This window comes from Ptychodera flava, chromosome 18, assembly GCF_041260155.1.
Source record: "Ptychodera flava strain L36383 chromosome 18, AS_Pfla_20210202, whole genome shotgun sequence".
In the NCBI taxonomy this organism is placed as follows: domain Eukaryota; kingdom Metazoa; phylum Hemichordata; class Enteropneusta; family Ptychoderidae; genus Ptychodera; species Ptychodera flava.
Window position 1 is genome coordinate 539,147 of NC_091945.1, and position 25,959 is coordinate 565,105.

Genomic DNA, 25,959 nt, shown 5'->3' on the forward strand with positions numbered 1-25,959 from the left:
GGCACATCTCTATTGATGTGACTTTGAGACAGAGAACTAAATGTTGTGGAGTGATAGGCACATCTCTATTGATGTGACTTTGAGACACAGAACTAAATGTTGTAGAGTGATAGGCACATCTCTATTGATGTGACTTTGAGACAGAGAACTAAATGTTATAGAGAGACAGGCACATCTCTATTGATGTGACTTTGAGACAGAGAACTAAATGTTGTGGAGTGATAGGCACATCTCTATTGATGTGACTTTGAGACAGAGAACTAAATGTTGTATAGTGATAGGCACATCTCTATTGATGTATCTTTGAGACAGAGAACTAAATGTTGTAGAGAGACAGGCACATCTCTATTGATGTGACTTTGAGACAGAGAACTAAATGTTGTAGAGTGATAGGCACATCTCTATTGATGTGACTTTGAGACAGAGAACTAAATGTTGTGGAGTGATAGGCACATCTCTATTGATGTGACTTTGAGACAGAGAACTAAATGTTGTAGAGTGATAGGCACATCTCTATTGATGTGACTTTGAGACAGAGAACTAAATGTTGTAGAGTGATAGGCACATCTCTATTGATGTGACTTTGAGACAGAGAACTAAATGTTGTGGAGTGATAGGCACATCTCTATTGATGTGACTTTGAGACACAGAACTAAATGTTGTGGAGTGATAGGCACATCTCTATTGATGTGACTTTGAGACAGAGAACTAAATGTTGTAGAGAGACAGGCACATCTCTATTGATGTGACTTTGAGACAGAGAACTAAATGTTGTGGAGTGATAGGCACATCTCTATTGATGTGACTTTGAGACAGAGAACTAAATGTTGTATAGTGATAGGCACATCTCTATTGATGTATCTTTGAGACAGAGAACTAAATGTTGTAGAGAGACAGGCACATCTCTATTGATGTGACTTTGAGACAGAGAACTAAATGTTGTAGAGTGATAGGCACATCTCTATTGATGTGACTTTGAGACAGAGAACTAAATGTTGTGGAGTGATAGGCACATCTCTATTGATGTGACTTTGAGACAGAGAACTAAATGTTGTAGAGTGATAGGCACATCTCTATTGATGTGACTTTGAGACAGAGAACTAAATGTTGTGGAGTGATAGGCACATCTCTATTGATGTGACTTTGAGACAGAGAACTAAATGTTGTGGAGAGACAGGCACATCTCTATTGATGTGACTTTGAGACAGAGAACTAAATGTTGTAGAGTGATAGGCACATCTCTATTGATGTGACTTTGAGACAGAGAACTAAATGTTGTGGAGAGACAGGCACATCTCTATTGATGTGACTTTGAGACAGAGAACTAAATGTTGTAGAGTGATAGGCACATCTCAATCGATGTGACTTTGAGACAGAGAACTAAATGTTGTGGAGTGATAGGCACATCTCTATTGATGTGACTTTGAGACAGAGAACTAAATGTTGTGGAGAGACAGGCACATCTCTATTGATGTGACTTTGAGACAGAGAACTAAATGTTGTAGAGTGATAGGCACATCTCTATTGATGTGACTTTGAGACAGAGAACTAAATGTTGTGGAGTGATAGGCACATCTCTATTGATGTGACTTTGAGACAGAGAACTAAATGTTGTGGAGAGACAGGCACATCTCTATTGATGTGACTTTGAGACAGAGAACTAAATGTTGTAGAGTGATAGGCACATCTCTATTGATGTGACTTTGAGACAGAGAACTAAATGTTGTGGAGAGACAGGCACATCTCTATTGATGTGACTTTGAGACAGAGAACTAAATGTTGTAGAGTGATAGGCACATCTCTATCGATGTGACTTTGAGACAGAGAACTAAATGTTGTGGAGAGACAGGCACATCTCTATTGATGTGACTTTGAGACAGAGAACTAAATGTTGTAGAGTGATAGGCACATCTCTATTAATGTGACTTTGAGACAGAGAACTACATGTTGTAGAGTGATAGGCACATCTCTATTGATGTGACTTTGAGACAGAGAACTAAATGTTGTGGAGAGACAGGCACATCTCTATTGATGTGACTTTGAGACGGAGAACTAAATGTTGTGGAGAGACAGGCACATCTCTATTGATGTGACTTTGAGACAGAGAACTAATGTTGTGGAGTGATAGGCACATCTCAATCGATGTGACTTTGAGACAGAGAACTAAATGTTGTAGAGTGATAGGCACATCTCTATTGATGTGACTTTGAGACAGAGAACTAAATGTTGTGGAGAGACAGGCACATCTCTATTGATGTGACTTTGAGACAGAGAACTAAATGTTGTGGAGAGACAGGCACATCTCTATTGATGTGACTTTGAGACAGAGAACTAAATGTTGTAGAGTGATAGGCACATCTCTATTGATGTGACTTTGAGACAGAGAACTAAATGTTGTAGAGTGATAGGCACATCTCTATTGATGTGACTTTGAGACAGAGAACTAAATGTTGTAGAGTGATAGGCACATCTCTATTGATGTGACTTTGAGACAGAGAACTAAATGTTGTGGAGAGACAGGCACATCTCTATTGATGTGACTTTGAGACAGAGAACTAAATGTTGTAGAGTGATAGGCACATCTCTATCGATGTGACTTTGAGACAGAGAACTAAATGTTGTAGAGTGATAGGCACATCTCTATTGATGTGACTTTGAGACAGAGAACTAAATGTTGTAGAGTGATAGGCACATCTCTATTGATGGACTTTGAGACAGAGAACTAAATGTTGTATAGTGATAGGCACATCTCTATTGATGTATCTTTGAGACAGAGAACTAAATGTTGTAGAGTGATAGGCACATCTCTATTGATGTGACTTTGAGACAGAGAACTAAATGTTGTGGAGAGACAGGCACATCTCTATTGATGTGACTTTGAGACAGAGAACTAAATGTTGTGGAGTGATAGGCACATCTCTATTGATGTGACTTTGAGACAGAGAACTAAATGTTGTGGAGTGATAGGCACATCTCTATTGATGTGACTTTGAGACAGGGAACTAAATGTTGTGGAGAGACAGGCACATCTCTATTGATGTGACTTTGAGACAGAGAACTAAATGTTGTGGAGAGACAGGCACATCTCTATTGATGTGACTTTGAGACAGAGAACTAAATGTTGTAGAGTGATAGGCACATCTCTTTGATATTAATCACTCTTAGAGGGCTCAATTCACACATGCTAAAAGATACTGTTCAATATTTTAAAATAGTCGAGAACTTCATATTATAGATTCTGATGTTTTCCTGAACTTGTAAATAACAGAGCTTTCTAGAATAGAGTGTTATTGCAAGAGTGTTTTGGCTTGTTATTTTCAGCTAAGAGAAACACTGTGATATCAAATGACCCATCATTAATGACCTACAGAGGGCATGGAGTCTTGCAGACTCTTGTCAGATGTCATTTCTCTCCAGAGTTTACAACAGGACAGGTGAGACACTCCAACAGTCATACAAACATTTACATTATTGTTGTGAAATAATGTTTGATTTTTAATGTCTGAGCATCTATAACATAGAGGGATTTCATGGTGTGTTTTGTTTTTTACTCAAAACATCTGTATCTATTCATTTCAGAAGTACATATACACAGGATGTGCCACCGGCAGCGTTATAAGTGAGTATGCTGATATTTCTTTCATTAAATCTTTGAATACTGTAATTTTTCCCATCAAAATTTAAGTGCAACATTTTAGAAATTTTTATGAATATTTCTGTATTTTTTCAATAATTTTGGACCAAATGGACATCACATTTTGTTGGCAACAATTTTTGATCAAAATTTTGGCAAAAATCTGAAAGAAATTGACCAGAGTATATTTTATAAAGGTGACAAAATTGACTTTGGCACTCAAAGGGTTAATTAGTGTTATGACCAACTTACACAAATGATTTGACCCAATAGAGTAATAAACTTCTTGTTCGAAAATTGTAGATATTGTAAGAAATAGTGACTACAACTAATGTGCTTAACGCATGTAAACCGTGGCCAGTCAATACAAGCAACAAGAAATGCTATAAAAGACATTTTGAGGATGAACTTGGATTTGACTGGAAAATTACACTGTTTTGAAGGGTTGTTGATAAGTTTTTGAGTTACATGGTAAAAGTTATCAAATATGATTGCTATTGTCTGTGAAATCAAATATCAAGAAAATATGCATATTTGCAGTCCTTTTTTCTGCTATAAACTTGTTTTGCAGAAATGTTAACTGAGATGGATTTGAAATTTGACTCTACGTCATATTTTATCTTTTCAATAAGAACCATCATTCAACCTGCATGAAATCTGCTTTTTAATGTTTATTTTTATTGTGAAATGTTTGTATATATGAAAACAATTCTTTTCTTTGAACAGTTTATGATGTGCTGACAGGCAAGAGGATATCTAAGTTGTTAGGACAGACAGCGTGTGTACGCGATGTATCATGGCATCCGACTGACAACATCCTTATGAGTACATCTGTAAGTCATTTCTTTAATCTACTATCTATTAGTGAATTTCATAGCCCTTGGCAGTTATCATTATCAATAGTAGTGTCCTTTTAAGATCAAATTAATTTTTACAAAAATATACTTTATGATTCCCCATACTGACCCCACTGACAGTTCTGAAAACTTATTTCTGCACAACGCTGCCGACTACAGAGAAAATGTCACAAAATGACTTTACAGTGCATTGAACTGCCTCAGGCTATTTTGTTTATAGTAACCATTTTGTTTAACAGAGTGGTGTGAGCGAATCACAGAAACACTTTCATTGGCTATATTAAATTTCACTTACAGTGGGATGGTACTATTGGTAGATGGGAGTATTCTAGGAAACGTGCCAAACGATGCAAGGATAATGATGATGATGATGAAGATGATGATGAAGATGATGATGATGATGAAAGTGATGACAACGATAAATTTGTACACTTGAGAGCTAGACGTCGTATCTTTGTAGACCTCTAGTACTCTGTGCTGTGATGCAGATCTGGCAGTTAATACCTGGCTGCAGTTAATACCTGGCTGCAGTTAATACCTGGCTGCAGTTAATACCTGGCTGAAAATCAAAATTATGCAGGATCAATACTACGCAAAAATAAATGACAAAAACTGTTATTTACACAGCTTGTTAAAATCACTTGTACTAAGTTTGTTGATCAGCCAATCTCTGTGGCTTAGCCACCAGTTGCTTTCTATTATACATTTACAGCACTCCTACAGATCATACCACTTCTTTCCAGGGGTGTTCAGATTATACCATTTGTTTCTAGGGGCATTAGGAGCATTAGGATGATAATTGTGCAAAGTCTCATGCACCTTTGTTTTGCAAAGTTTCTTTCTGTGAAGTAGATGAAGTTGTCAATGAACTACATGATACCAAATGTACTCCCTCAAAAAGAGTTATAGCAATATCGTAACCAAAAGTAAACTTAAATTTGAATTACTCTGTCATTGTAAACAGGAAAGTAATGATAATTCTAATCAAACACATGTTCCATTCCTGTCTACATATTTTATTGTGTTGAAAATTATTGATTGGCGTAATTATTTTTGGTGAATTCAGGTTAGCATGCACATTGATGACATTCTTCTGTCAGCTTGCAGAATTCTACCATAGCATGCTTATAGAGGGCGCTGGTCAGTCAGCTGGTAGAACTCTACCATAGCATGCATGCTATTTTGAATGCCTCCCACACACACACACACACACATCTATGGACTCCATTCAAAATGTGCTGCATACACAAATCTGTTGTTGACAGTCTAAGTGTGGCTCTACCCATGTGTCCACATGGTAAAACTGATTCAACTGTGCAAGGGACTGTTGTTGGGCTGTGACTGTTCAATGATGTCCTGGAAAGAATGCCGCAATCTTAAAAGGAAAGAAGTTAATACTAAAAGATGTGGATGAGATAGTGAAATTATGTCTTCACAAGATGATATTGATTATCTGCTGTGATAGAGTATCTAAATGGAGTGGTTTTAGTTCTTATGTTGACACAAGTTGAAACATTACCAGAGCTGACAAAAGTATACAAAAGTTGTGAAATCAACAAATGATGATATACACGATGTACTGAAAGCAATGCAGTTGATACCATTTCATCAAGTTGCCTTTATACGACTATATGTTCAAGAGCTTTTCAAGAGCCAGCATGGAAGGAAATTGTATCTAAAGATAAATCTATGCATTGGCAAGCTTTGTATCATATAGAAAACACGACCAACTTTTGATGGTGAATTGTGACAGCTGTTTTGAACAAGCCAGTATAACCTCATTATACAAATTGTAGACATACCAATCTGTACCTATTAACAGTGCGGGATATGTACCTTGTTCAATTTGATGTCTAGACTGAAAGATTCAGTCATGTGCAGGCCCTCCGTTGCACTGCGCCCATGACCCTTTACTATGTCTGAAGGCACACTGTTGAAATCCTGTTCTCCAACAACATTTTGTTGGAACCAATCATATTACAGGAACGAGTCAATTGACAGTATGTAGGGTAAAAGATCGCTCACTCATTATGTCATTATGGTCATTATGTACGTAAATAGCCCACATAATGAATATTCAAATTACATTACCATGATTTACATATTTGAGAAGTCTGTAATGTCAGTTGTGGGCGGTACTTTTTTCTTTTGAATTTGCCGTCGCCAAGTACAGTGTGCCTTCAGTCATAGTAAAGGGTCGTAGGTCGCAGTGCGCCGAAGTGCCTGCACACGACTGAATCTTTCAGTCTATTTGATGTCTTGATGAAGAGAATGAGATCTTGTCATGTACTTGGCATACCATGTCTACTATGCAGTAAGGAACACAAAATCCTATTGACAAATATTCTTGGATCTGTAAAGAATTATTTTAATAAAGTTTCGTATGCGAATATTATCTTTACTGATTATACCAGTTAAGAAATTCTGTTATTCTCAAACTTGAAAGATGTTATTCAGAAAGAAAGGAGAATTTGGAACTTTGATATCAATGCATAAAAAATGATCTGAGCGGTGTAATGTCAGAGAATATTACAATTTTGTAATTATATGTAAATATTTTTCAGTATCAAGTTATTACGGAGGTTTTGTAGAATCAAGTTTTGTTGATTTTAGGATGTGGATCACAAACAGGTCAAAATATCATCTTGGTTTGTTGCAGTTGTGCAAGTTTTATAGGCCAATGCAATCCATTTGATTGGTGCAACTTCAGTAGAACCTATGAACTAATCAAGGTTCAAAATCACAGTGGTTAAGGTGAACACTTTCATAACCAAAAACATAATTATTTGTGGATTTTCAGGACAAAGATGTGATTTGAGATTACCATTGCTATTTGGTTTTAAAATCCTATGAGCCAAAGCCAACTAATTATGAAGACTGAAAACCAACATCACTTGATCTGAGCATATCTTATTCTGATATAAAGCAGAAGATAAAGCATTGGAATACACAGCAAGTTCTTTAATGTACTTGTCTCATTAAGACAACTAGGGATGTGCCATCAACCTTACACAGTGCATTAGTTTGGCACAGGAGGGATGGAATCATGTCACTTTTCATTATGACGTGTCTGTGAGTTTGTAATACTTTCAAAATCATGTTTTGTACCATCACTTTCAATACTGTTGATTGACCTGAGTCATTTGGATGGGTTAATAAAAGTCTTAAGTTGTCACTAATATACTGGGATATGGCCATCAGTTGAAGTCAACTGAATCAGAAGAAAGACTACGACTACGTGACTTGACGTATGTGCACTTCGACAGCTAATGCATACCTTTTGTATCATGTTTATATTGCCCTCTATCAGTCAAGTGTGAATTTTTTTAGATTTTTTGGATAAAATTTACTGCAAATAAAGGAGATATTTTATTGTGAAAGGTTTGGAAATTGTGTTCTTTTTAAAGAGTTAAGTAATCAGATTTGTCCATAAGTACATTTCCTCTGAAAAACTAGCGCTGATCAATAGTGATAACTTTGAATGAAAATGTTCAATTATTGGAATTTTACAGATACCCATAATGCACTGTAATAGAAGAAGAGTGATTAGCATACTGACAACTCGCACAGACTATGTGTTGGTCATGAGAGCCTGTGGATGGTTGCAATCTTAGGGTCTTGGAGAGACCGTAAATATTGAATGTGAAGCATTGTTTGACATCGTGTAAGTGATGTAAACCAAGAAACCCACTCCTTCAAGAAGTCTTATCTTGACTGTAAGCTATCAGATTGAACAACAGTACAAAAAACAGATATCAGTAATTTCGGATCACAATCTACAAATAGAACTGGGTAGAAGGTCAATTACAAAAGTTCCTGCAAATGAAAGATTCTGCAAGTATTGTAAGTCTTTAGTTGAGGATGAATTTCACTTTGTAATAGAATGTCAAAAATACAGAACTTACTGAGATAGTCTATTTTCATCCACAAGTTTGTATAATCCTGGTTTTCTTGATTTGACAGAGAAAAGTTCATGTATATCTTTACTGACAAAGATAAACTACCTCTTGCCAAATTTATTTCTTGTACTTTAGTTCCTCCCCCAGCAGCAGCTTCATCCAGTGTTTGCTGAGTTTTGTAATTTTTGCCTTACCACACTCCTTGAGTGTGTAATAAAGTAAAGTAAAGTAAAGTATTTATAACACGCCACATGCTCATTCCGTGTCGCGATTTGCCAGAATACGTCACATAACGAGAAAATAGATACGTCTAGTCCCCACCGGATCGACAAAAGTGACGTCAGAGGGTATTTTTTGAAAAGCTATTTCCCTAGGGAAATAGTTCTGACCAAATTTGGAAAAGTGCCTGGTCACATGACCGTAGTGTCGTCTGTAGCTTTGCAATAATGGTGGGTGAGTAGAACGTGATGTGAGTCCGGGACACGTGACGACACTTTCTCTATAAAAACAGATTTTCTAACATTTTCCAAAATTCCAACAGCGTAGGAACTTGAACAGCTTATCAACGGAAAAGATTAAAGTGCAACTAAGGATGTCGCTAGGTATGCTTTATATACTATCTTGTGAAAGAAAGTGGTACCATGTACAACTGAAACCGCTGTGGAAACATCGCCCAGTAAACTTGTCACAATTGATTGTTGCAGTGCAAAATATCAAAACACATTAAAAACTATATAACATTACAACATGAGCATGTGGTGTGTTATAAAACACCTATAGCCTGGTCTTTATTCGGGCTATAGTGCCCGTCTATTACCCCGAGGGGCCATGTGTTACCAGAAACACATAGCTATTCCCGAGGCCGTAGGCCAAGGGGTATAGCGATGTTTTTCTGGTAACACACAGCCCCTCAGGGTAATAAATGGGCGCTATAGCCCGAATAAAGACCAGGCAATAGGTGTTTAATGTTGTCATGATTGTCCTGCCATATGGTCGTAGAAGCAAGCAACTCATATGCTCAGATGTCACATACAATGAATGGTTCAAAGCCGGCTGTGCACAATGCAAGTGGCCCTCTATGGGCAGGTTTCAGTATTCTTTTATGTGACTATGGTCCATATCTTTGTAACTGTGTCATTTAAATTCCAAATAATAAATAGACATGAGTGGCCTCATGATAGGGCCAAATGCATTCTTTGAAAAAAAAATATATTTACACTAAAAAAGAAAAAAATAGATTTTATTTTTCATGCAGTCTTTATATCCTCGGGATTTATGATACTATGAACAGGTTTACCCAATTTTCGCAGTCATGGTGCCAATGCAACATATGAGGCTTTTTTAACAGTGGCCTAAAAACCTCAATCAAGTGGAGACATTTGATGAGAAAATATCAAATCACTTCTGCCAATGATGATGTGTTTTTCATAAAAAAACTTACCACATACTCAATGTGCTTATACACTGGTAGAGCTTTCACAGGTGTGGATATTGTCGTTGTCTATCATCAACATTTAAGTTATCAAATAGGTAAAAAGTGGTTGTTGTTGATGTGTCTGTTGACTTTTTAAGCTACTTCCAGGCCAATGGATTTCACACTAAGTATGCGGGTCACTTAGGATGACTGGATTCAGATTTCTTAAAAATTCAGTGAAATACAACACTGTGTACATTTTTTTTTTCCTCAGTTATTGGTCAATTTTCTTTAAAGCTCCATGAGCTGTATCTTTTGGCTATTTTTTCAGAACTTTTGTTTTGTGGTTTCCCTACACTTTCTGCATTGAATCCCTAAACTGTAATTTAATGCCAAGTATTTAGCATATCAACACAACCTATATGAGTATAATCTCCATTGTTATTGTTGAAAATTGTATTCAAGTCCGGACTAGAATTCATTTGTAAACAATAAACAATCATCACTACACACATACAAGCTGTGTTGACAAAAAGAATACTCAAAATTTCAGCATGACAAACGGATTAGGGTCAGACACAGTAGTTGATATACATAAGCAGAATACTGAAAAACTTGCTACAAGTTACAGCTCATGTCCCTTTCAAAATCTGACACTGAACAGCCAATAGATATCAAATTTGGTCTTGTAATTTTCCAGGGATGACCTCTTGTAAGTCTGTTGAAATGGTGATGAAATTAGTATGAGCATTTTAGGGTTCATTTTCTCACTTCCGGCCAAACATTGCACAGTATGGGATGTTACCCACAATTCTCCTTGATACAGTTCTGACAGCATCTTATTTCTGGCATCCCGCTTTGAATAATATTAGACCAATATCTTTTCCATAAAGGAGATGGCAATTTGTAAGTGTTGGCAAAAGAAAGGGTATTGATTTTTTTGAATGTCAATGACAAAGGAAATTTTCATGTGTGACAAATGGTATGATGAGACCATGATCTCACTTGCTGATAACTTTACCGAGAAAGTGTGAAATTTTTTGCACCTACAAACATAGGTTTCAAATTCAATTTTTCAATTTGGAGCATGCTTTGAACAGATGATCTTGAAAATGCTCTGAGTTTTCCATTGTTCAGATATTCAAATTGAATTAGCCTTTAGCATACAATGCCCAAGTGCATAAATCAGGGAGAATTGTGGGTAACCTGCTATGCATCAACTTGTTGGTGTGCATTATTTCTACACTGCCAGTCATATAGCTGTGAAATATGTTGCTTCTAAGAACTACACTGAAATTAGCATAACATTTGCATATTTAAAGTTTTGAGAATTTTTTCTTATGTTTGCCGCAACTTTCTCCAAAAATCTGCTGCTCTGATACTTTATCCAATACCAATCAAATTTAGTTTGTAAGTTCAAAAGTATGACCTCATTCAGTTTTTCTCAAATGTGATGGAGTTTGAATGCTATAAAAATTTTTGGGCCTGTATTTGCATTGTTGGTCAAAATGTCTTTCTCTCCGATGGTTTCCAAAACTGATATGTAGCTGCTCAACGAAGTTTGCATCTCATAAAACTACAGCATCCTAAACAGTTGGTTGCGTTGTTCAAAACCAGGTTCTGTGCAATTCTTTCCTCACATCACTGTATGTCTTTGGCACTGATGTGTTTCTGATACGTCCATATACGGAGGTTTTTTACACCATGCTCTATCAGACATAAACTAATTCTTTGACCAAAATAGAAGTATTTTATTTCACATTAACATGAATCCAGATATTTTCTTACAGATCTTTTTGTTTTTAAATCAAAAAGATATTGTCGTTCTGAAATGAAATTATCATTCTATTGCAGATTTGTGACTTGCAAAAAGCACGCAAAACTTGCACCTGTAACTTAAATTCAACAAGCATGGAAAGTTAAACACAAGCATTACAACTATTTTTAAGAAATAATAATTACCAACAGAATCAGCTGACTGAATCTGGTCTCTGTTATAATGTGTCTTGTAAAGGCGTTCTGACAAGATTCCAGAAGCTTAGTACCCATTACTCACAGGCAGCAATTGTTATAATTAACCTGACTTACAATTCTATCCATGGAATCTGGGCAAAATGACTTACAATCCTATCCCCGGGATCTGGGCAAAATGACTTACAATCCTATCCATGGAATCTGGGCAAAATGACTTACAATCCTATCCATGGAATCTGGGCAAAATGACTTACAATCCTATCCCTGGGATCTGGGCAAAATGACTTACAATTCTATCCATGGAATCTGGGCAAAATGACTTACAATCCTATCCATGGAATCTGGGCAAAATGACTTACAATCCTATCCATGATGATTTCACTTCAACCATACCATCAAATTGCAATTAAAAAAAATTAAATTATCAACAGTTCAGTAAATTGAGCAATTTCTGAAAGTAAACCAACTAAAACTGCATTTTAAAAGAGCTCATATTTTTCAAGGAAAAAGTATTTTTTCTGATTAGAAAAGACAAAAATTTCAACCTAAAAGCTTCAGAAGCACACAGTTGAGATACAAAGAATTTAGTTGGTGAGATCATTTAATTGGATGACAAACCAAAACATTGGCAGGACTGGTAAGTAAGATTTTTGCAAGTCTGATAAAATGAGGTATAGTACTCTCTGTAAAAACATCTCAAATTTCATTTAACAGGGCAGCATATAGCTGTATTCAAATATGATCTAAATTTGACATTATCAGATCACATAAACATGGCAATCATAGAAGTTATAAAATTCTTGTCCTCTTCCAATCACACTACATAGGTTGACGTAAGCAATTGAAATATAGGATTGAAGTATGATATAGGAATGAAAGACTTACAACTAAACTAAACCATCACAGAAATATATAGTACTGATACTTCAAACCAACATCTGTAGATTCATATATAAGACACCACACAATATTTGATGAAAAAAGGATTGAATATCGACAACAAATAAATCAATACCTAAGATCAACACTTTTTAAGTAACAACACTTAACTCTATTGTTAATTGGTACTTGGTCATCTGGATGAAAATATACCCCTCTGTAAAATAGATAACCGATTATTTACATTGAACGTTTACTTTTCAGAGTGGATTAAGCTAAACCTGCCAAAATATCTAAAAATTCTAATAAAAACACCACTAGATTCCACTCCCCTTGTTTCTTGTTTAACTTCCATTTGCGATAATTGTTTGCATCAAACACTTTATAGTCATCTGACTGACAATTTCTTTTAACGTCACTCCCCCCCCCTTTTTGTAATGTTTTCGTTGTCCTCCCTGCTACAGAAGAAAGACATTGATTTGAAGATAGCAATACTGAAGTAGATATACAGGTCGCAATGTCTAGAAATCTTACAATGCATACATATAGTAACAATAAACATCTAAGGTGAATTCAAGTGAGATTGCAGTGGTACTCATGTAGCGCATTTTCTTACATGTATATGAAGATATTATTTTATGTTCAGAATGAATAGTTTGTCTGTCTGTCTGTCTATAGTATAGTACCTATGTTTGCCTTTTTATTGTTGAAATTTTAAGGCTGACGATAACAGCTCAAATGTAGTCTATTTTGTGAAACAATTTATGATTCCAACAAAGCTTTTAAAACAAATCAATATTCAAATTATAGGTAATTTGATGCTATCTGGCATGGGGTCTCCCACTGAGGAAGTTAAAATTCTGCAAAGAAAAAAATTGTCACAAGAACACTGACAAAAATCAACAGTTCCAGAGGATGTTTCTGGAGGCCCTCTGGAAATAAGACCTGGGTAAATAAATTCTTTGTTTTGCACACAAACACAGGTTTTTAGAGGTTTCGGATGATAAACAAAAAATTTTCTCATAGAATTTCTAATGTTGGTGATATTCTGTTGCAAAAATAAGATTTTGTTTGATACGAGCTACTACTTATATTGTTTGACATGTTGAAAGATATTGAATGAATGGGTGCCCATGCATATATTCGACCCAGGTTTTAGACACGAAAAATGAAACCATCGCGAAATTGAATTACTGGTCATGACCAATATATCATTTTCACGATGGTTTCATTTGTCTAAAATTGGAGTTGAATATATGAGTGGTCACCTATTCATTCAGTATCTTTCGACATGTCAAACAATATATCTCGTATCAAACAAAATTCATGAAAAGTGTCCCTTTACGCCTTTTCTATGTCCCAGAAATCTTGGCAATCTGTCTTGAGAACACAGCTCACCATCTCTGTCACATTTAGGCTGAAATTTTGGTGATCTGTACTGAGAACACAGCTTACTCTGCCACATTTAGGCTGCAATCTTGGTGATCTGTACTGAGAACACAGCTCACCATCTCTGTCACATTTAGGCTGTAAACTCTTGTTACACTTTACATCTGAATGTCAAAGGAAAAAAGTATGTACATCTCTAAATTTCAATTTCTGTCGTATCACCCTAAAAACATCCTGAATTTTAAAATATACTAGCTCTTGAATTATCTCAGTTAAAATCAAATTGATGTGCAGACTGTCTTCCTCTTAAGAAAAGTCATTTGGCAGGAAATGTCGATAAATTAGCAAATTTCTTCCAAATTTATTTTCAAGTTAAAAGTCCGCTGGCACACTATACATTTTTCAGGCCTGCACATCTAAAATCTACCAATTTTTAAAGTGTAACATAATAATTGACATGAAATTGTTAAGTTCCTATGGAAGTACAAATCCCTATTTACAACCAATATCATCTGATGTAAAATCTTACAAGCTCAGAAATTTAGGAGGTAACTTTAATCCATTGAGCTCGCGTATAAAATCATCATAAGTACATGTAAACTCTGTGTAACTAACTGTACACAATTCTGAATTCTTACAATTAAATGAACAAAGTACATATAATATTGTAACTTTGATGATTAATAACCAGAATCACTCTTAGATGTTAGTAAATTGGTTAGATGTACTGGAGTAAAGAAGTTGACAGAACATCCCATCATAAGAGACAACTAGTACCAACAATATTCAATTTCAATGCAAAGGCTTCTGATATATGTACTAACATAACAGCAAGATTAATACCCTGATTAAACTATGCTATATTCCACCTTGTAAAATACCCTGGATATGGTCAAAAGAATGCAACACAGGGGAGTCTACCAAAATGGGGCAGATTTGTTGCTCTCACAAATTTTGAATGACGTTAACTCTGGTAATTCACTGAGGCAATTCAGACAATAAGTAACCATTCTATTTGAAAAAACGGAATTCAGACAAAGCAAGTGAGGAGAGCTGGAAGAGTGTGAAACAATGAAGAAGAATTGTTAGAATTCAGAATTTGACTTGTTAAAAAACTAACCATTTCTCTCTAATATATGGTACCGGTACTGATTTTTACACCAAAATGTGGAATTCACCTTTAGTTTGAAGTCAAAAAACCCAAGAAAGTTCATATTACAATTTAATCACCCATTGCAAAATACAGTATACAAAATATAAACAGTAAGTTGCAATAAAAGATTAACTTTGTATTATTGGATTCACAGCAAGCTGTCACAGTGACCAGTCTCAGTCTGTTTTCACAGAGAGAAAGTTTCAACTTGCTGTGGTGACAGTGTTGGTTGCGTTGATAGTCTCTTCATAATGTGCTGTAGTTGGTGTGGTTGCACGGCTGGCTGAGCTAGTGTAGGTTGGTGTTGTGACACCAGATGAAGCATAGCTGTCCATGTCTGTCAGATCTTCACGTTTCGGTACATGTATTGGTACCTGTTGATGTATCTTGACAAATTCAGCACTGGGTGGGTGCCCTGGTGTGATTGGCGTGTCTGGTTGTACAATGATTGGATGTCCATTAGTAAGGTGGTCTGCGGTCATTGGCGTAGCCTGGACAACACCACCTGACTGCTGAGGGTCATTGCTAGTACCTGAAATACAATGGACATTCAATTTATTGCAAAATTTCCTTGGCTCAAGTTCCAACACAGTGTGTCCCCTGGCATAAAAATCTCTCAAATTTGGCTACAAAACCTCAAAACCTATAAGTCAGACCAAGCATTCTTTAAGCCTAGTTTGTGCTAATTTATGTACATTAATTGAGATCAAGTGTTGAACTTTCCACAGCTTTTAAAACTTTCAATGTGTCAAATAGAAATTGTAGAAGGCAAAAATATACCAACAATATTTGATGACTATTCTCGCAATCTATTAAATAAAGTAAACACAGCAACAATTTCCCAGCCTAACTGACATAGTATTCTTTCCCTGTAAATTTGTCAAATTAAAACTTGAATAAGCTTAAATTAATTCTCACAACAAAGGAAAAATTTGCATCGAGACGAAACGTATTCACATGAGAATTCAACTGATCAGGATCAATTGAGTTTACTTATATCAAGTTTCTAGTTTCACCCAAAGTGGTGTATGTCTGTATCAAGTTTAATGCAAGATGGTGTAAGGCCAGGGACTTGATACCCGGGATCAAGTTAATGCCGTTCACCTTTGACATTCACGGGCGGGATCGAATGTTTATGTCTTTGCAAATTACGGTCACGATTAGTGTGCACAGGAGGTTGTAAACAGGCCAATGTGTTGACATGCAAACAACAGATTATACGTAACTGAATATAACGGCGAGACCAGTACACTGAGAAATAACGTTTCGTGAATCCCGCGGTGCTTGTAGCAATAACAGGTGTACTTCAACGACTTCAACTGTAATGACAAAGGTACAGCACCACGCCGCTGCAACTAACGACGTTATTACTAGGGCTTGACAATTTTTTTTCCACTTCACTCGTCCGTCGGACAAGTGGATTTTCAATTTCACTTGTCCTCACAAAAATTTTACTTGTCCTCCATTTGTAATAATCAGGACCAAAATACTTGCGGCGAATTCCGTAGCCGCTTTCAGGGCTTTCTTATTTTAGTAATTTTCGCCGATGTTGACGCGGATTTTTCTCAAAAGTTCACATTGAAGTAGCCCTGCGTACGGTCTGTGTGTTCCCGGCGTTATGATACGTCCCCCACCACAAGAGGCTGTATAACGCCGGGAACACAAGACCTGTAGGCTGTACGCAGGTCAAACATCAATGAAGGTACATATCATCCGGGCATATCATACATCGGCTTCCCGTGTTGGCAAGCATAAATGCCGTCGTAAAAAGATTGGTCAGTTTCTGTCGCTGGTCGTCGTCATTCGGTTTACGCATTGCGAGTGCATGCGATCAGGGTGTTGGCAAGTGAAACCGTATCGGGCTCAGCGGGACCCACAAAAATTTCCACAATCATTGTCCCCGTACGATCTCATCTGTGATGCACCAAACAGTCCAAATGCGGTTGACTATTACTCGTGAGACCTTATCGATTCAACGCGAAACATGCCGCACCCGTCAAGAAAAGCATTTCGCTTTCCAGTGGTTTGGCAATGATGGGGGTATTTGAGACACGATGAACAAAACATTTTGGAACCATCATATTTCAAGGCCACTGTGCTTTCCATTTCGGGAGATAACATCTACGGCGTTTTTCCTCATAAACGCTTATGTTTAGATCTTTTGTCAAAAAACATCGTTCTAATCATCACATCGAGTCGTCGATTCTCTGTTCTCCGACGATCCCACTCACGCTGGCCCTCGTGGCGCCGTCGTAAATCATCACAACGTCGTTTCTCAGAGTTACACAATGCCCCATCGTCGTAAGCAACACACCTCTTTACGGCAACAGCTTTGCTTGACTTGTGCGTATGTTTACGGAGCGGAAATAAGCTCTGGCTCGCGAAAATGCACAATGCCTTGTTTGCGCTAGTGCAAATATAACCGTAAAATACTCATATTAACAGCGATCACTCCACAAACTATCTGCCAAAAAAGTTCTCTACCTCGCGAGGCCGCATAAGTGATTTTGAAGTACTGCACGGTCGGCAAGTGAATCTTAGAAGAACGTCACAAATGTATCTAAAAAAGTCAGTGATTGACATTTAGTTTGTGTGAATTACGACAACGCAGATTGGGCGACACGTGCACAAACCGCAACTCAGATTTGCGTTGATTGCGCCAGAAGTTGTGTCCATGGCAATGGAACAACACACGTCGATGTCGTTTAGGTCATCAAAAATGTTTTAAAACGGCAAGACGACAATAGGCCTAATAATACTTTTCACGACAGAAAAATCTAAAAGAACTTGAATCTGAACTTTAAATGACTAGTTCTGTGGAAGAAACGATCGGAAATAGCGGCATGTATGACGTCTACGCGAGAACACGCTATGGCTTGGGTGGCATACATGCAGTCACAGGGGCTCGAGCTGGGTAGTCTGCTCGCTTTTCGGCTCGATCTATCGATCCCGTAGTCGACATGCCGGCACTGCAATCTAAATGGGTGTTTTAATAGGTGGGCATATCGACTACGGGATCGATAGATCGAGCTGAAAATCGATCTATTTAGCAGACTACCCTGCTAAAGAGTGCCTGTGCATGCGGCTCTGCACTGCGGTCGCCCCATCTAATTACATGGCTGTGCGTATCTAACATGTTGACATCGCAAACGTTTACCGATTCACACCTGTAGCGCGTCCTTTTTTGATTGACAGCTTGCAGACCTTTGTTGTGGCCGCTTGCCACGCAAGTTGAAGACAAAGAGAAATACATTCATCGACCAAAATCAGCTTTATTTATGCTCAAATAAAAAAAAATTATCTATATATTCAATCACTAGACATTCATAGTTAGGTACATGTGCATGGACGCCTAAGTTTCTTCGCCTGTGACCATTTTGGCATGGTTTTTACGGAGCGATCGAGCGTGACGCCACCCAAGCCACGCTTTGCATAAACTAACTCCAACAGGGGGAGGTTGCTATTTATACCCAGCCCTGGCCTTTAATGCAAGGTGGTGTATGGCTGTCTCAAGTTTCACTTACAGCGGTGTATGGCTATATCAAGTTTCACTCAAAGTGGTGTATGGCTGTATCAAGTTTCAATCAAAGTGGTGTATGGCTGTATCAAGTTTCACTCAAAGTGGTGTATGGCTGTATCAAGTTTCACTCAAAGTGGTATAAGACTGTATCAAGTTTCACTCAAAGTGGTGTATGACTGTATCAAGTCTCAATCAAAGTGGTGTGTGGCTGTATCAAGTCTCAATCAAAGTGGTGTATGGCTGTATCAAGTCTCAATCAAAGTGGTGTATGGCTGTATCAAGTCTCAATCAAAGTGGTGTATGGCTGTATCAAGTCTCAATCAAAGTGGTGTATGGCTGTATCAAGTCTCAATCAAAGTGGTGTATGACTGTATCAAGTTTCACTCAAAGTGGTGTATGACTGTATCAGGTTTCACTCAAAGTGGTGTATCGCTGTATCAAGTTTCACTCAAAGTGGTGTATGGCTGTATCAAAAGTTTCACTCAAAGTGGTGTATCGCTGTATCAAGTTTCACTCAAAGTGGTGTATGGCTGTATCAAAAGTTTCACTCAAAGTGGTATATGGCTGTATCAAGTTTCACTAAAAGGGGGGTATGACTGCATCAAGTTCACACCAAATTCTTACCTCCAAGTAACATTTCTTGCAGTAAGTTGTCAATTTTGGCCACTCCAAACAATTTGGCGAACTGCACCTGTTCAATCATATGCCATGTGATACTTTGAAGTGATGGTAAGACAAGAAGGATTTCACCAAAGCGCCCTCTAGAGTCATATTGTCTGTCATTGATGTAGTCTTCAAGGTTGATCTGTACCTGGTAACGGATTGACTTTATCTTCATACTGTCACTCAAACCTTTAGCATCTACATAGACAATCAAAGGAAGATTCATTGTTCATTTGCATGTTTTGTTAATACAATTATGATGCTACAGAAAGAACAATCGAAATATAAATATGCAAATTTTATGCTAATTTGAACAAATGAATAGTGACTACCAACATATACAAATTATCATAGAAATAACTGCCATTGATGGAAATTTTTCAAATTTAAGGTACATCGCGCCTCAGAGTCCGATATTCAGGCTTTCAAACTTTATCAATTCTACTCTGATCTACCACTTCTAAGACTTTAATGTGAATGAAATGAAAAATGACAAATAAATTCAAGGAAATAAATGAAAATTACACAACAAATATTTCTATCATGTCAGTCAAAACACCAATAGTATTAATCTTTACAATACAGCTTGCATATCTATAATCCATATTGTTATTGTTATTGTTGACAGGATTCAGTATGCAACAAATACAGATGGTATTAAAAAGCTGAAAACTGGCTGTTTCAACATGCTTTATGGGGTAGAACATGAAAGATTAGTTGATGCACATAACAAAACTACTGAAAAATTCTTCAACAGATACAGCTCCTGTCCCTTTACATTTGATTACTTTATGCTTTGCTGGTAAGTAAGATGTGTCTGTCTGTATCATACTTACCTGGATCAAAAAATACGATGGCTTTTAGACAAGCAAACTCCTGTTCATCTATTTGAACATCATGTAAAGGACGTACTAATTCATCTAAAATACGTGATGCTATGCGACTGATTTCTAACTGTGGAGCATGCCGTGGAATGATGACGTCATTACCAAGTAGCAACACATCCTTGTAACTTAGAGATCTTCGGGCAACTCCCAACACTAGATGCTCTCCAGCATGGGCTCTGAGTAAGGCTACCTGTTGAACACAAATTGACACTTCAGTTAATAGGAGATAGGATTTCTTATGGTAGCATTCACAAACAATGCAACATGCAAACACAATGTTTTCTAACTCATACATGTATATGTGTTGACGATGTTGTTTGACAAGTGAATTATGCTAAGGACTAGCATTAACAAGTGACCTAACGGCTGATACACTTCCTCTGTGTTATGTAGAGAATAACTATTTGTGGCACATGTTGATGACAAAGGTGGAATCTTTGATAGCTCATTTCAGTGGTCTGATAAAAAATGCCGCAAAAATGGCTGCAAAAATACACGATTGAAGAGTTCAAAATTTGAACATATCACTGCAAGATCATTCCTAACATGTCAACCAACACTATCACACAAGTAGTTTTTTGAGAAACAAATTTTATGACCAAAAATGGCAAAAATTAACCCCCAAAATAAATAAATAATATCAACAATAATAAATAAATAATATATATATATATATATATATATATATATATATATATATATATATATATATATATATATATATATATATATATATATATATATATATATATTTCATCATAATTTATATATAAAATTGCAGATTTCATCATAATTTCAATTTATTATATTAAGATAACCCCTAGGAACCAGTATACCATACATCAAAGTAATCAGAAACAGGTTTTGGGAAACAAATATTTTGACAAAAATTTGCAAAAATTGCCCCAAAAACACAAAATTACAAATTTCATCATATCATACTTAGTTCATCTGTAGGAACCTGATACCAAATATCACAGCTATGAGACAAGTAGTTTTTGAGAAAGAACTTTATGGACCAAAAATTGCAAAAACTGCCCCAAAAATACATAATGCAAGATTTCAGGCTGAGCATAATTTGAATATCACATTTTGATCATCTCTAAGAACCTGTATACCAAATGTCAAAGAGGTCAAGCAAGCAGGTTTGGTGAAATAAATTTTTGACCAAAAATGACAAAATTGCCTTAAAAATATAAATGTGCATATTTCTGCACAATTTGAACAAATCTAAGAAAGGCGACGTCAAAAGATCGATGTTTGAAAAAAAACTTAATTGCTTAAGTTTGGGGGGTGGGGGGTTTTTGGCCAAATTAATTTCTGTGCAGTCAAAAACGATTTAACGTCTTTTGGCAAATTTTACGATTTCAAGGCTGTTTTTTTTTTGGCTAAAACCGATCCAGTCACCTGTATTTTTGTTACTTTATGATGGTTTTCAATTTTTATTTAATTCAATGGTACATTGGTACGTCGTTTGAAAGAATTAGTACAGGGTATGAGTCCGCAATGTTTTTCAATTTTAGGTCAGTTAAGTTAGAAGGGGGTGGGGGGGTCTGAGGCCAAACTTAAGCAATTAAGTTAGATTTATTATGTTGAACTTTTGATGTTGCCCCTAAGATAGGTCACCTATATCCTAAATATCAAAGCATTCTGACCTGCACTTATGAAGGATTTTTAAAGATTTTTTGACTAGAAATGACAAAAATTGCCTTAAAAATACACATATACAAATTTCACCACAATTTGAACGAACCAAACTGAGATCACCCTAAGTGAACTGCATATAAAATTTCAAAGTACCGGTAATTGGACTTGCGATTTCAGAGGAGAAGGCAATTGTTGACAGGCAACGACAGAAAATCAATCTATCTGATAAGCTCCGCATCGCTGATAGCAGGGTTAAAAAGGGTTTAGAAGGGTTAAAAAGGGTTCAAGGGTTGCACCGACTAAATAAAGTAACTATAAAATAGTGGAGCTAAAAAGTCAACGATAACAGTGCATTCTACTCCATGTATATTCTCTGTTTTGGAAAGCTAAACTGCAGGTGTTTCAACATGATTTGAGGAACAGAAAAAGAAATTGCAATGTTACACAAAATAAAAATGGTGTAAAAAATCATCAAAACTTACAGTAGCAGCTATTAACCCTTTGCACCCTGACCCCCTGGTACTCTATGATGTCATCGGACATTTATGTCCGAGCCGGGTTCAAAGGGTTAACAAGATTATCAGTGTAAGACTTGCTAAAATGATTATTTGATTTTTACCATTGTATTCATTAAGACAATGTAGCAAGCTGCGCAACACATTTGTTGAAAAACCATATGAAATAAATTAAATGCCACATGACATTCATGCAAATTACAAGCACCCACTGAATAGGTTTCTCAACTGATTTAGTCATGGCTGCAACAGTCCCCCCTGAATTAGCAAAGATAGAAAAAACACTGCCATTCTAGACTTCATTTGGTAAAACTGACACATTACGCTGGCAGACTATAACATTTGATAGGAAACTGCATTCTCACCTGATCATCAAGAGGTAAATCACAAAAGCTTGGGATATACTTGGCCCACTCAACTAACACCAGCAACTGTTGTTTCATGCTGTCACAAATATCCTCTGGTGTTGCTATCTTCTTGGCTGTCAATGAGCTCTCCGGCATTGGAGCTGGTGGAATCTGATGAGGAAACATCTGGAAAGATATAGTGCATACTAAAACCATCAGGATAATCCATTTAAATGACTTTATAATTAGTGAGCATGATGTAGTACATTACAGATTGGTAATTAATTCAACACTGATGAACATGACAGAATGGTGCAAAGATACTGACTTCATTATAGATTGATAATGTGTGCTTGGAATCTAACCATTGGACACATTGGGTCACTTAAAGGTATACTGTCACCTATTCCAATTTTGCCACAGTTACTAAGGAAAGAGAAAATCTAACCAATCACAGATTTTAAGCCGGTGGCTGATTTTTAAAAACAACGCCCTCATATGGGCATTTTAAATACAAGGAATACCCCTTTGACCATATATGGGCATATTTGGGATACAGATGACTGTATACCTTTAATGTTATCATGTACAATGTAATGAAAGAAAGGCTGACACTACATGCAATGAGGCATGATTGCAATACCTTTTATAGTTTGTGGCAAGTTAGAATACAGTGTGCAGCAGTACAGAGACAGGCAAGTCAGAATTTATATGCAGTATGCTGCAGTACAGAGACAGGCAAGTAAGCATGCAGTATGCTGCGGTACAGAGTCAGAGACAGGCAAGTCAGAATGCAGTATGCTGCAGTGCAGAAACAGGCAAGTCAGCATGCATTAGGCCAAAGTAATTAAATTCTTTGTTTTGTGTCCACCCTAAATGAGAAAAGGTACGCGTTTAAGCCGCTGAAAAACACACACAAGAAAATTAACACAATGTAATTTGATTGCAGCAAATAAAAAATTGTAACAAAATTTTAGTTCAGAAAAGCTAAGCGGTTATGTCCTAAAATTTCCTATTCAAATACACTGTGTGTGTTTTCCATGAAAACCTTAAAAACCTAAGCGGGTGGGGACGCAAAACAGAGAAGTTAATTACTTTGGCCTTATGCTGAAGTGCAGAGACAGGCAAGTCAGAATACAGTATGCTGCAGTGCAGAGGACAGGCAAGTAAGCATGCAGTATGCTGCAGTGCAGAGACAAGCAAATAAGCATGCAGTACGCTGGAGAGCAGAGAGAGGCAAGTCAGCATGCAGTATGCTGCAGTGCAGAGGACAGGCAAGTAAGCATGCAGTATGCTGCAGTGCAGAGACAAGCAAATAAGCATGCAGTATGCTGCAGTGCAGAGACAGGCAAGTCAGCATGCAGTATGCTGCAGTGCAGAGAGAGGCAAGTCAGCATGCAGTATGCTGCAGTACAGAGACAGGCAAGTCAGCATGCAGTATGCTGCAGTGCAGAGACAGGCAAGTCAGCATGCAGTATGTTGCAGTGCAGAGGACAGGCAAGTAAGCATGCAGTATGCTGCAGTGCAGAGACAAGCATATCAGCATGCAGTATGCTGCAGTGCAGAGAGAGGCAAGTCAGCATGCAGTATGTTGCAGTGCAGAGGACAGGCAAGTCAGCATGCAGTATGCTGCAGTGCAGAGACAGGCAAGTCAGCATGCAGTATGCTGCAGTGCAGAGACAGGCAAGTCAGCATGCAGTATGCTGCAGTGCAGAGGACAGGCAAGTCAGCATGCAGTATGCTGCAGTGCAGAGACAGGCAAGTCAGCATGCAGTATGTTGCAGTGCAGAGGACATGCAGTATGTTGGAGAGCAGAGTGAGGCAAGTCAGCATGCAGTATGTTGCAGTGCAGAGACAAGCAAGTCAGCATGCAGTATGTTGCAGTGCAGAGGACAGGCAAGTAAGCATGCAGTATGTTGGAGAGCAGAGAGAGGCAAGTCAGCATGCAGTATGCTGGAGAGCAGAGAGAGGCAAGTCAGCATGCAGTATGCTGCAGTGCAGAGACAGGCAAGTCAGCATGCAGTATGCTGCAGTGCAGAGACAGGCAAGTCAGCATGCAGTATGCTGCAGTGCAGAGGACAGGCAAGTCAGCATGCAGTATGCTGCAGTGCAGAGACAGGCAAGTCAGCATGCAGTATGTTGCAGTGCAGAGACAGGCAAGTCAGCATGCAGTATGCTGCAGTGCAGAGACAGGCAAGTCAGCATGCAGTATGCTGCAGTACAGAGGCAGGCAAGTCAGAGTGCAATATAAAACCAATTGTAAACCAATAAACCAAGAATGCATTACCAAGTGACTAATTGAGAAAGGAAGTTTAATGCAGCCTATTGGAATTAAATATTTTTAGAAATTCATGGCTACAAGTTGTAAACAGTATATTTTTTTTATATATCAAATCATTACAATAGCTGCAGTTTGTGAAATTTGCAGTTTGTTAAAATTACATATGAATTTAGAAAATTGAGTACTATAACAAATTCATGTTGACTGAAGCCAAACTATTTGAAATTTCAGTAATATGGGCAATGATTGAGAAGACTTATCAAGTAACGGAATAAGCTGGAAATATTGTGTTGTGATTATGTCAACACAGCATCGGAAAAGCTACCTCTGTGGTTATATGTAAATACACAGACACACTACTTACTTGTCTGTGTACAAGCTGTGTTACCATGGTTATGGTTGCCATGCCAACATCCCCATGTTTATGATGACATCACTGACATACAACCAACAAAATCACAGATGATTGGAATGTACACTGATTGACCATTGCATTCTAAGATGAGATATGAGACAGCAGTGATGATGTAATGATAATGTAGAGCATAATGTGGACCATATCACTTCAAAGTGTGAGTGTCAATGTTCTGAGCTTTTACTATAAACAAGTTATCACCGATGACACAGTCCCTGCTCGCACCATTAATGTGATGCACATGCACACTACAATACAATGACTGTGTGCCTAGTTTGAATGAAATCTGGTCAGGGATGGTTGAGTTCCGGTTCAAAAACATGAAAAAAATTGCAACAAAATGGCCACCCGGCAACCATAATGGCATATCGCAAAATAAATTGATGTGCATATATATGCCATTGTACTTTATCTGTGTACCAACACTGAATGAAATCTGTTCAGGGATAGTTGAGTTACGGTTCAAAAACATGAAAAAATCGTAA

The 25,959-nt window shown here is 37.3% G+C and overlaps 2 protein-coding genes across 6 annotated transcripts in view; one reads left to right on the forward strand and one right to left on the reverse strand.

Annotated features, from left to right (window-relative positions):
- The window catches only part of LOC139117945 (DDB1- and CUL4-associated factor 11-like), a 28,530-nt gene extending 20,659 nt beyond the window's left edge, over nucleotides 1-7,871 (forward strand). Inside the window, exons 12-16 of one of the 2 annotated variants that reach the window (XR_011548605.1) lie at nucleotides 3,322-3,434; nucleotides 3,580-3,619; nucleotides 4,361-4,467; nucleotides 4,789-6,408; nucleotides 6,676-7,871. Coding sequence is in view for 1 of the 2 variants with exons in the window: in XM_070681188.1 (XP_070537289.1) it covers nucleotides 3,322-3,434; nucleotides 3,580-3,619; nucleotides 4,361-4,467; nucleotides 4,789-4,959 (431 nt within the window). In the remaining variant the exon portion in view is untranslated. Of the gene's footprint in view, nucleotides 1-3,321; nucleotides 3,435-3,579; nucleotides 3,620-4,360; nucleotides 4,468-4,788 lie in introns of both variants that reach the window. The other variant, XM_070681188.1, reaches the window with a different exon arrangement.
- Nucleotides 7,872-11,531: 3,660 nt separating this feature from the next.
- Nucleotides 11,532-25,959, reverse strand: part of LOC139117946 (hepatocyte nuclear factor 4-gamma-like) — a 56,690-nt gene continuing 42,262 nt past the window's right edge. For 3 of the 4 annotated variants that reach the window (XM_070681189.1, XM_070681190.1, XM_070681192.1), the window contains exons 4-7: nucleotides 22,797-22,964; nucleotides 20,219-20,459; nucleotides 19,344-19,580; nucleotides 11,532-15,731 (exon numbers count right to left, since the gene is read on the reverse strand). In XM_070681189.1, coding sequence (XP_070537290.1) covers nucleotides 15,403-15,731; nucleotides 19,344-19,580; nucleotides 20,219-20,459; nucleotides 22,797-22,964 — 975 coding nt within the window. In that variant the 3' untranslated portion in view covers nucleotides 11,532-15,402. The remainder of the gene's footprint in view (nucleotides 15,732-19,343; nucleotides 19,581-20,218; nucleotides 20,460-22,796; nucleotides 22,965-25,959) is intronic. The other variant, XM_070681191.1, reaches the window with a different exon arrangement.